The 11,609-nt window shown below is 35.0% G+C and overlaps 1 protein-coding gene across 1 annotated transcript in view; it reads left to right on the top strand.

The window, feature by feature from the left end:
• Positions 1-11,355, top strand: part of Luzp4 (leucine zipper protein 4) — a 35,182-nt gene extending 23,827 nt beyond the window's left edge. The window contains 5 exon segments of the mRNA XM_015497954.2: positions 5,860-5,988; positions 7,126-7,244; positions 10,807-11,114; positions 11,116-11,249; positions 11,252-11,355. Coding sequence (XP_015353440.2) covers positions 5,860-5,988; positions 7,126-7,244; positions 10,807-11,114; positions 11,116-11,249; positions 11,252-11,355 — 794 coding nt within the window.
• Positions 11,356-11,609: the final 254 nt, after the last annotated feature.

Raw genomic sequence — 11,609 nt, 5'->3', positions numbered from 1 at the left:
GATAGGAAAGGCAGCAGAACACAGCAGACACTAGTATGGCAATATGTAAATCAATGGATGTGTAACTGATGTGATTCTGCAATTTGTATTTGGGGTAAAAATGGGAGCTCATAACCCACTTGAATCAAAGTGTGAAATATGATATATCAAGAATTATGTAATGTTTTGAACAGCCAACAATAAAAAATTAAAAAAAAAATTGTGCTTTTTAAATGTTTATAAATATAAAATAGAGCTTTTGACCCACTGGAAAACATAATACAATATGATTATGCTTTTTACAAGAAATTTTTTAAAAAATATTTATTTTTTAGTTGTAGATGGACATAATAATATCTTTATTTTATTTTATGTGTTGCTGAGGATCAAATCCAGAGCTAGGCGAGTGCTCTACCGCTGAGCAACAACCCCAGCCCTTTCATAAGAAAATTAATTACATAATTTATATAAAATCTAATTATTCAGAGTCTAATACTCCCACACTTAGGTGCATAATAAATTTTGCATGTTTGTTTTCCCATTTAAAAACAAATTAGGGACTTGGGGGTGTAGCTCAGTGGTAGAGGGCATATTTAGCATATGTAAGGTCCTGGGTTCAATCCCCCAGCACCACACACACACACACACACACACACACACACACACACACATTTAAAAGAAAATTATTCATGCAGCATCTCAAGTAGTGTGAACAATTTTAAAACCGTTTACAGAATGTTACCTTTCTTTAATCCTGAGACTAACTTACTCAGGCCAAAATTTCAAATAGGCTTTTTTTTTTTTTTTTTTGGTGATACCTAGATAAGAATAGTTCTTGAGAGATGGCTTCCTTGAGATGTCTTTTTTTTCAGGTGGTTACAGTTACAGTGGTGACATCATTACAGAAAGTAGCATAAGCAAAACCTCATATCTCTGTAAGGATACATCTTGAAAACTAAGGGAAAGGACACAAGAACCTGGAAAAGGGTTGATTCTTATATTAAGGACACCTCCTTCATAACCTCATAGCTTACATGGGAAGGGTCCTTAGACATTTTACCCAGGTTTGAAGCATTTGTTTTCCCTTCCCTATGGAAAGGCTGAGCAGGAAGTGGGTTTTATCTCTAAATCATAGCTGACAAGATCTCTGATTTTTAGCACTGTATATATTGTTTTACAATTCCTTTACAGTGCACCAAATCGGATGGTAGTCTGGGATTTCAAAGTCCAGGAATTAAAATTATGTATGATTTCAGTAAAAAAACAAATCCAACCAACCAAACTCCAAAACACATGCCAAGGGTGTGAATAATTAGGAGACATTTAAAAAACTAATTAAGGGTTTATTTTTAACTAAGTTGTTTTTTTTTGTGTGTGATGCTGGGGATTGAATCCAGGGTCTTGTGCATGCAAGGCAAGCACTCCACCAACTGAGCTATATCCCCAGCCCTAACTAATTAATTTTTTAAAAGAATGTTATGTTTGAAAAATCAAAGAGCTTGTTTTTTTTTGCAGATTTTTTTCTTTTTTCTGCTATGAAACCATCTGTTATTTCTGATCCACTTGACATACACCTATATATTCAGAGAGGAAAAAAAGCAAAATAGAAAACATTAAGTGCTTTATACAGGCCACATAGGTACACTTGAGCAAACCTTTTAGTGTCACTATTATTGAATGCCAATTAAATTGAATTAAGATATTTATTGAACATTTACTATGTACCTAAAAGAATTTCTATGAAACAGGATTTTTAAATTTTATTTTTTATTTATATATGAAGCAGAATGTATTACAATTCTTATTACACATATAGAGCACAATTTTTCATATCTCTGGTTGTATACACCATATATTCACACCAATTCGTGACTTCATACCTGTACTGTGGATAATAATGATCATCACATTCCACCCAGAAATATTTTTATACTACTTTCTTCCCTTCAATTTTCTAATCTTGTTATAGAATTTTAGATCTAGAGGGGACTATGGAAACTCAAATAAGGAAACATTTATAAAAAGAATTAAAGGAATGTCATTGTAAATTCATTGATACTCTTACTTAGGCTATATACACAAAAGCCTTTTTTTCTGTCTCATGGCATATTTCTAAGTTGGAGGCACAGACATCTTTTCCTAATGCATTTTTTCAATTACATTTCAATTTGAACACTTGTGAATTTAATATGAAACATTTATGAACACTCAAATGCTAGATTATTTTCAGAAAATGCAGCATAAAATGGATGGGCTGGGGATTTAGCTCAGTGGCAGAGAATGTGCTTGGCGGGCATGAGACCCTGGATTCAATCCTAGTACCACACACACACATACACACAAAAGGATTACATAGCTGAAGTATTGTTAGACCACGACACAAGAAAAGACCACTGACTCCAATTAAAATCAAATTAAAGCAAGCTTATTATTTCGACCGACCAGGCTGCCTTGCCCATCAAAATCGTGGGAGCCAAGGACAGCGGCGAGGCTTCTTTACGGCCCAGTTTTATAGCCCAAAAAGTTACACAAAGGGGGGTTACAGATAACAACACTCTGAGGAGCATAACACAAGTTTACATTTTTGCTGGCCCCGGCATCAGAATTTATGGAGATCTTAGAGACTCAGAGAGGTTTGTTATCCGGCCAGGGAAGGCCAGAATTTATGAGGCGTCACTAAGGTTTAGGAAAGGGTTGTTATCTGGTCAGGGAAAAATGGACATGGGTGAGTTCAGGGCACGGGCAGGCATTCCAATCAGCTTTACAACATCAACTAATGGCCAGACCATACAGACATCCTAATATTTTTACAGAAAACAGAAATGAATCCTTCATAACTTGTGACAAGCTGGCTTCTGATCTAATGAGAGAACTAGGCTAGGTATATCAGTATATTATTTTTCTCCATTTGAATCTGAAGCGCCTTCAAAATTAAAATTTCCTATTTACTTGATTTTCATCACTGTTGGCATTTTGAATACTTATGTCTAGATTCTGCATTAGTTTAGAGAAGCACTATGCCCTACAGGCTTGTCTCAGTGTGACCATATCAGTGTTCTAAGTGCAAAGAGAAATAGAATAGTTAGTATTCCAAGAAGTGAGATAAAAGATCTGTATTATACAAAGCTTTTCCATTTTATTGGGAAGCAAGCAGAAGTTAACTTGGAAAATTATATATATGTATGTATGTTTTTGGAGGAAGTGTACTAGGGATTGAACCCAGAAACACTTAACCACTAAGCCATATTCCCAACCTTTTTTTATATATTTTAGAGACAGGATCTTACAGAGTTACTTAGGGCCTTGCTAAGTTGCTGAGGCTGGTTTTGAACACGTGATCCTCCTGCCTCAGCCTCCCAAGCTGCTGGACATATTTGCTTTTAAAGATTGATTCTAGGTTGAGGCTGTAGCTCAGTGGTAGAATTACTTGCTAGCATGCATGAAGCCTTGGGCTTAATCTCCAGCACTGTAAAATAATAATAATTGAATTATATGTTAAATTCACCCATCATTTATGTTTTCTTTGTCCTCTTTTTGTGATCTAGGCAGTTTTATAGTTTTCACTAAAATAAGTTTCCTTTAAAATGTGGACTTAGTTTATAAAGAGAGTCAGTGGGGGTGGAGCTCTAGCTCAATGATAGAATACTCTCTGCTGATCTTTCAGGGCCAGGGCACAGTACTTGGAAAGTAAATGTTTGTTTATTTATTTATATATACTAGGTACTGTATAAGAGCTTTTATATAGAAATGCTTTGTATACTTTAAAGTACTATTCAATTGAAGGGTGTTATTTTTAAGACAGATAACTATCCATTCCACCATCCCAGTCAAAAGTATCTGGTAAATGTTTCTCAACTGTAGTGTAGGTCTGCATGAACCCTAAGAAATTTTGTGTGATATTTAAGACAGTGTTAGCCATTAGAAGTTATCTTCAGTGACTCTGAGGAATGGAAAAATGAAGTCATTGAGAATTGTATATGAGGGCTACAAAACAGTCTGATCCCAGAGCATGTTCTCATGTCACTGTGAAAAGTACTGACCCAGGAAGGAGCTTGCTCTTCACTTTTTCCTCTCCACAATTTTGTGATCCTATTTTAGAATTCACCATCTTTGGTTCCCTGTAAGCTAGGTAATGATTGTTTCAGGGATATTAAGGAGGTTAAAGATTTAAATATCTGGGGCTGGGGTTGTGGCTCAGTGGTAGAGTGCTCGCCTAGCATGTTTGAAGCACTGAGATTTGATCCTCAGCATCGTATAAATGTAAAATAAAGATATCATGTCCACTTAAAACTAAAAAAAAAATAATAAAATAAAAAAAGATTTAAATATCTTCCTATGTGTCTGTAAGATATCCTATTTGTATACTCCCTTATAATTGTAATATGAAAAAAATCTGGGGCTAGGGGTGTAGCTAAGTGATAGAGCACTTACCTACCTTGCATGCTGTCCTGGGTTTGATCTCCAGTACTACCAAAACAAAAAAATCTGTACCGGAGATTTCCACAGATTTGGAGCGGAGAGCGCAGTGCTGGGGATTGAACCCAGAGCCTCACACACATCCTAGGCAAGTTTGTCACTCCATCAAAAAAGGAAAAGAAATGCACTGAATTGACTGTTGAGCTTCACCTTTGAAGATATCAGCATCTCAAAGAAAATCAGGATCAGATCTTTAGAGACCTGAGGCAAGACTAGTACTGAACAAAACAGTAAAGGAATGGTTAATCTTTGGCATCTATCTGACTCTTTGATGCTGTTTTCACCTACTCCTCCTCTTTCTTCTAATATCTCTAGCTCCTTCCAAATGCTTAGTTTGTGTTTATTTCTGAAGATGCCTTGACATAAGTAAGCTATTATCTACCAATACAACATTCTACCTGTAGAGCTTTCCTTTCCATTCCAGATGTTAGGAAGGTATCAGGTTGTCTCCCATCATTCAAATCATGCCATGTAAGTGCTTTCTACCTGAATACCTAAGAACTTTCCTTATAATAAAGGCTTCCTGATATATAGTAATACAAGTAATACAAGCTCCTCACTTCTGTGGTATCCCTTATGAGCTTCCATTTTAATTTCTTAGTTTTCTTATCTTCTTTTTTATTATCACTGTTACTTTTTAAATTTTAGAATCTTTAAAATGTTTTTCTTTAGTTGTAGATGGACACAATACATTTATTTATTTATTTATTTATACCGGGGATTGAACTCCTCAGGGGTATTCGATCACTGAGCCACATCCCCAACCCTATTTTTCATATTTTATTAGAGACAGGATCTCACTGAGTTGCTTAGTGCCTTGCAGTTGCTGAGGCTGGCTTTGAACTCACAATTCTCTTGTCTCAGCCTCCCAAGCTACTGGAATTACAGGCATGAGCCACTGTGCCCAGCTTATTTATTTGTTTTTATGTGGTGCAGAGGCTTGAACCCAGTGCCTCACACATGCTAGGTAAGCACTCTACCATTGAGCCACCACCCCAGCCCTTACCTTTTTACTTTTTAAGAAAATACATGTAGGTAATTGTCTGTCACTTACATTTATTCCAAAATGATACTATTGCTTTATATTTCTCTGGAACTGAAATAACATTTATTTAAATGGTCCTCCCTTGAGCTATTGTAATCTGGAAGCTTTTTTTATTTTTGTAAGTGCAGTTACCACAAATCTGTTTGACAGGAATGTTTTTCTTATTTCCAAAAACTAACTGTAAAATCTCTGTATTGTTTGATATTTGTTATGGTTTTTCAGTTTGATTAATATTATAGTAAAATCGTTTTTCAGATCTACAAAATTTTTAAATGTTCTGAAATATGATGACTACTGACTTGAGATACAGTGTTGTTATTTGGCTTTTTCCATTTTTTTATCTGTACTTTCTAATACAGATGACATTATAATCCTTAAAAGGATAGAAACTACCTGTGTGGAAGACATCAAGAATAAAAAACAGAACAATAAAAAACCTACAGCTTCAAAACGGCGATCAAATGCTCGTAGACAACGCAGGCAGAAAGGTAAAGTATACTAAAAATCACACATGGTAAGGAGTCTGAAATATCTGTAACTGACAAGGTCAGCAAATTCAAGAGCTTGCCATGCTGTTGTAAAGTTACATTATTTTACTTATTTTATTTTTTCTAGTCAAGGACTCATATAGGGTTGGTAGGACTCTATGCCATGTCAAATGAAATAATTTTTTAAATTTATTTAAGTTACTTCACTAAAGAAGGGCAAGATGAGATAAGTAACCATATGGGCTAAGAAATGTTTTGTACATTTCTGGTTGGTTGGTCCTTCCACGTTTAGGAGGCAATGCAGGAAGGTTAAAAGCATGGTCAATAATCTGGGTACAGCAGCATCCACATTTTGTAAAAAAGAATGTTGTTGGGCAAAGACAGTTGGGGTAGAGTATGAAGAATATCCTCTGTAACACTAACCACATTGGTTGGTTCAGAGAGTGTATTTCCATATGAATATACTGCAGATTGCCATAGTAGAAAATTCTTTTTAATAATTAAGATTCTACATGATCTAGTGAAAAGGTTGAGACCATCTTAACATTGTACATATTCTCCGAGTTGCCTACCCAGCTTCAGTATAATTCTCCTGTGAATCTTTTAAGTGGCTTAACATATTCTGAAAAAAGGAGGAATGGTTGTTATTATAAGGGCAAAGCAGCCAAGATTGGTGAGATGGTCCATTCTCATGTTCCTAGCCAAATATAAAATTAATTTTTTGAGGCTTTTGAAAATCTATATTTTTTGATTGTTTCTTAAGCTGTCTTTGTACCCAAAGCAAAGCAGATAGGTGAAGCAAATAGCCATACAATCAATACAAGGCAGCCAGTTTCTCTCTATCTCTTCTTTTTCTATTGGAGTATTCCTTCAATTAATTTCAGATACTGTGTCCCAACTGGGCATATGAAGTAAAATTTGAGGTATTATACACAAAGAAGATTACCCTATTAGGGTAGGCAAATGGCAAAGATTGTTCTAGTATTCAGTGAGACTCCTAGATGATATTAGAGTAATGAAATATCAAAAGTTTTACAAAACCCAGTGCATAGCTTTAAAATGAGGTCATGCACAATATTTCTGAAAGACATGTTGAATTTGCTGACTAAAAATACAGAAAATAATTATTTTTCAAAGGGTGCACAAAATTCCAAAACAAGCTTGACGAAAAAGTTGATGATCAAAAATCACAAGAAGAACCTTCTGGAGCAAAGTCTGGACAAAGCCCTTTAAGTAAGCAGCCTTCAATTGAGCAGGTAAATAAATACCAAGAATTAACTGATATAAAAATTCCTAAGTTTAATATATATCTTAATATTAAGAGTTATTTTACACTCCATTGAGAGCTGGGATTGTTTCTTAGTATTGTTCCATGGTGACTTGAATACAATCTAAATTAGATTTTTGTTAGTTGAGATTTTTCCCCTGTGTCTCTTGTGATAAACATTTGGGTTGTTTTGTTATTTTTGGTCAATAGAAATTTATTTTAATATTTATTTTTAATTGAAGTTGGACACAATATCTTTATTTTATTTATTTATTTTTATGTGGTGCTGAGGATTGAACCCAGGGCCTCACATGTGCGAGGCGAGCACTCTACTGCTAGGCAGTCCCTGGTCAATAGAAATTCTGAATTTATAAAATGCTAAAATAGATTATTGTTACTTATCCTATATAATCATTCTAATTTTTCTCCTCTTACAGAGTGTTTGATATTAAGTTATAGTATAAAAAGTTTTAGTAGCCTTGTAAATTAATTATAAAAACCAGAAGTGAGATGAAATAGAATATGAAATACACTCTGGAACTAACAAGTGGGACAGACTATGGTTGTATAATCCTTTACCTCAGCTTCTATAGGTAAGCTGGTCACTGTACAAGAATTTGAGAGGTGCTCCTCCAGATTTATAAGCTAACATTGGTGTTAATGTTTCAGCTTGGCCTATAAACTGATTCTTTTTATGGCATTATGTGATCATTTAGTAAAAAATGGTGGTTCTGGCAGCTTAAACCATTTTTGTTAAATTATGTAAATGCAAATTATTTACTTATTTTGGAGGGGAGCATATTGCATTTTAAAATATTTGAACGATTAATTTAAGTTGATCAAATACTGATTAGGCGCCTACTCTATGCAGCCCCCGAATGGTACTAAAGCAGCCTGCTTCAAATACCATATGTGGTAGTAGGAGAGAAAGAGAAGAAAGAAATGTAATGCTAGGCAGGATGAAATACATGTTCTAATACAGTATATGTTCTACATTATAGAGATGCAGTAATGCATTCTGACTGGGGAGAATTCAGAAAGTCTGATGGAAGAGATGACATTTGATTTATGTCTTGTAGGATGAGGAGGTTTGGGATAAAATTTGGAAAGAAGAATGAAAGCTTGGACTGGGGTTGTGGTTCAGTGGTAGAGTACTTGCCTAGCATGTATGAGGCACTGTGTTCAATCCTCAGCACCACATAAAAATAAAATAAGGATATTGTGTCCACCTAAAACTAAAAAAATAATTTTTTTTAAAAGAGAAGAATGAGAGCTTTTTTTGATACAGTCCATGATGCAGAAATAAACTGAATATTGTAAAACTGTTTTCAAATTGATAGTATCTTTATGTAACTCATATTTTTGAAATTAAAAAAAATTATAGACAAAATACCTTTATTTCATTTATTTATTTTTATGTGGTGCTGAGGATGGAACCCAGTGCCTCACACATGCTAGGCAAGCGCAAGCGCTCTACCACTGAGCTACAACCCCAGCCCCAATTGGGTACTGGGGATTGAACTCAGGGACACTGGATCACTGAGCCACACCCCCAGCCCTGCTTTGTATTTATTTAGAGACAGGGTCTCACTGATTTGGTTAGTGTCTTGCTTTTGCTGAGGCTGGCTTTGAACTCAAGATCCTCCTGCCTTAGTTAGACTCCCGAGCTGCTGGGATTACAGGAGTATGCCACCATTCCCAGCTTCCAGCCCCATTTTTGAAACTTTTGAGACTGTCAGTATAGCAAAACCCATCACAAAAATACAGTAAAGAAATATAAGAAAGTTAACCATAATTATTTTACCAATAAATAGAATAATTAGTGTCTAATGGTGTGTTGCAATTCTTTCTCCTTTCCCTTTTTCTTTCTTTTTTTTTGATCCTGGAGATTTAACCCAGGTCCTAACACAAGCTTGCTGAGTGCACTACCACATTCCACATTCCCAGTTATTTCAAGACAGGGTCTCAAGTTGGCAAGGCTGTTCTCAAACTTGTGAGCCTGCTGCCTCAGCCTTCCTTGTAGTTGGGATTACAGGTGTGCATCACTGCACCCAACAATGCCTTGCAACTCTAATAAGCAAGTTATATACGTTGAAAGATTTAATCTACCAAGAATAGGATAAATAATCTACTAAATAGGATAAAATTGTATTTATTCAACATAATTCTTTTTGATAGGAAGTTTCTGCTTGCATATAAGGAAGGATAACTAATGTGCATTTCATTTTCTAAAGGTGAAACATTTATTTTGGGGGGAGTATTGGAGATTAAACCCAGGGATTCATTCATGCTTAGCATGTACTCTACCACTAAGCTATATCTTAATCATGAATATCTATCTATCTATCTATCTATCTATCTATTTTTAGTTGTAGATGGACATAATAGCTTTATTTATTTTTATGTGGTTCTGAGGATGGAACCCAGTGCCTCACACATGCTAGAAAGGTATTCTATGGCCCCTGAAACTATTTTGTATTGTAAACATTTATGAAAGGACCACAACTCCTTTGAGAAGAGTTTTCAGGAGTTAGGCCTCAATCCTATTTTTTCTGCTGAGCCACCGTGCTCCCAATACTATTCACTTAGAAGAGGTACATGTGTATTTCACCCAGTCTACTTGTTTAGATTTTTCAGTAGAAATGCTGGGGAGTGTCTATGGCCTTAGGCTCTAGTAAATATTTTTTTCATATTTTTTATGTTATTGACGCTTTCTATTCAGAATATTCTTTGTGCTGGTGCCTTCCCTGCTATTTAGCAGTTGCTTTCACCTCTGGCAGTGTAATACAAGAAAGGCATAATGCCAAATCTAGGGCATGTTTTCTTTGCCAGGCAACATTTGCTAGTGGAAAGCTTGATTTCTCAGCACAGTTCATATAACTTTATCCACTTATTTTATGTAACATCATAGAGATTTGTCAAACTTTTCATTATTTCCATTTGGCTGATTCACACTATTGCCTTTTGGTTTAGAAGTTGAAAAGATAGAAAGACTGAGTCATTACCAGGTTAATTTACTTGAACAGTATTAAGCCAACCTTCTGCTTCCTTTATAGATTTCTTTCCTGCACTTTGTTTTTCTCTCTAGAATTAAGTGTTTTTATATTGAATTTATAGATTGTTTTCTTAAATTATCATCAAGCTGGCAAAAACAGTATTTGATCCTAAGGATGTATACTATGAAATATTATTAAATATTGCCTATCCTAAACTATAAAGTCATACGATCTTTGTTTCTTTAACAAAATATAGATCCAGAAAATGGTAGGTAGAACATGATCTTGGAATATATTAAAATTCATAAAGCGACTAATTTTCCATATTTTCATTTTATTAAAGTCTTATTTGCATAATATTCTTTGTGCCAATGACAAGGGACAACAGAGCTATTCTACATGGTAGTTCTAAAAACTAGTATATAAAAAGTAATCACGGTAGATTTTCATAAGAAATAATTGCCCATAGAAATGGTCTTAAGAAATATCATTGTGACTTAATCAAATTGTGGAGCATATGTTTCATTTGTTTTGTGTAATTGGGGTCCTTTACAGGAGAAGTGCAATGACAATAATAAGACCCAATCAGAGAGGAATCAAGGCCAATCAGAAGAAAAACAGCATCAATCAGAAGGAAATCGAGGCCACTTAGAGAGATCTCATAGCCGATCAGTAAGATCTCCTGACAAATCCAAGAGATCTCATGGTCAATCAGAGAGATCTCGTGGCCAATCCGAAAGATCTCGTGACCAATCAGAGATATCTCATGGTTGCTCAGAGGGATCTCATGGTCGCTCGGAGGGATCTCGTGGTCGCTCGGAGAGATCCCGTGGTCGCTCGGAGAGATCCCGTGGTCGCTCGGAGAGATCTCGTGGTCATTTGGAGAGATCTCGTTGCCGCTTAGAGAGATCTCATGGTCGCTCAGAGAGATCTCATGGTCATTTGGAGAGATCTAATGGTCATTCAGAGAGATATCATGATCATTCAGAGAGATATCATGGTCAATCAGGGAGATCTTATGGCCAATCAGAGAGATATCGAAGATATTCACCAGGAGGAAGATTCAAATCATCACCGGAAACTGAGTCCGAATTTGACAGGTAAAAATACAAAGAATACTTAAGCATTAGTACATGTTAAGTGATATGGAAATGTAAAGACATGCTTTCTATTTCTATATTTTAATGGCTAAATGTGTGTTTGTTTTAACAGACATGTATTGGGACAAAGATATTAATGGAATAGAGAATATATATATATATATATATATATATATATATATATATATAATATGTAAAGATATACTTATAATAAGATATATATATATATATATATATATATATATATATATATATATA

Source organism: Marmota marmota, unplaced genomic scaffold (assembly GCF_001458135.2).
Source record: "Marmota marmota marmota unplaced genomic scaffold, marMar, whole genome shotgun sequence".
NCBI classification, from domain to species: domain Eukaryota; kingdom Metazoa; phylum Chordata; class Mammalia; order Rodentia; family Sciuridae; genus Marmota; species Marmota marmota.
The sequence above is the reverse complement of the archived record's forward strand: the minus strand, read 5'-3'. Positions and strand labels throughout refer to the sequence as shown.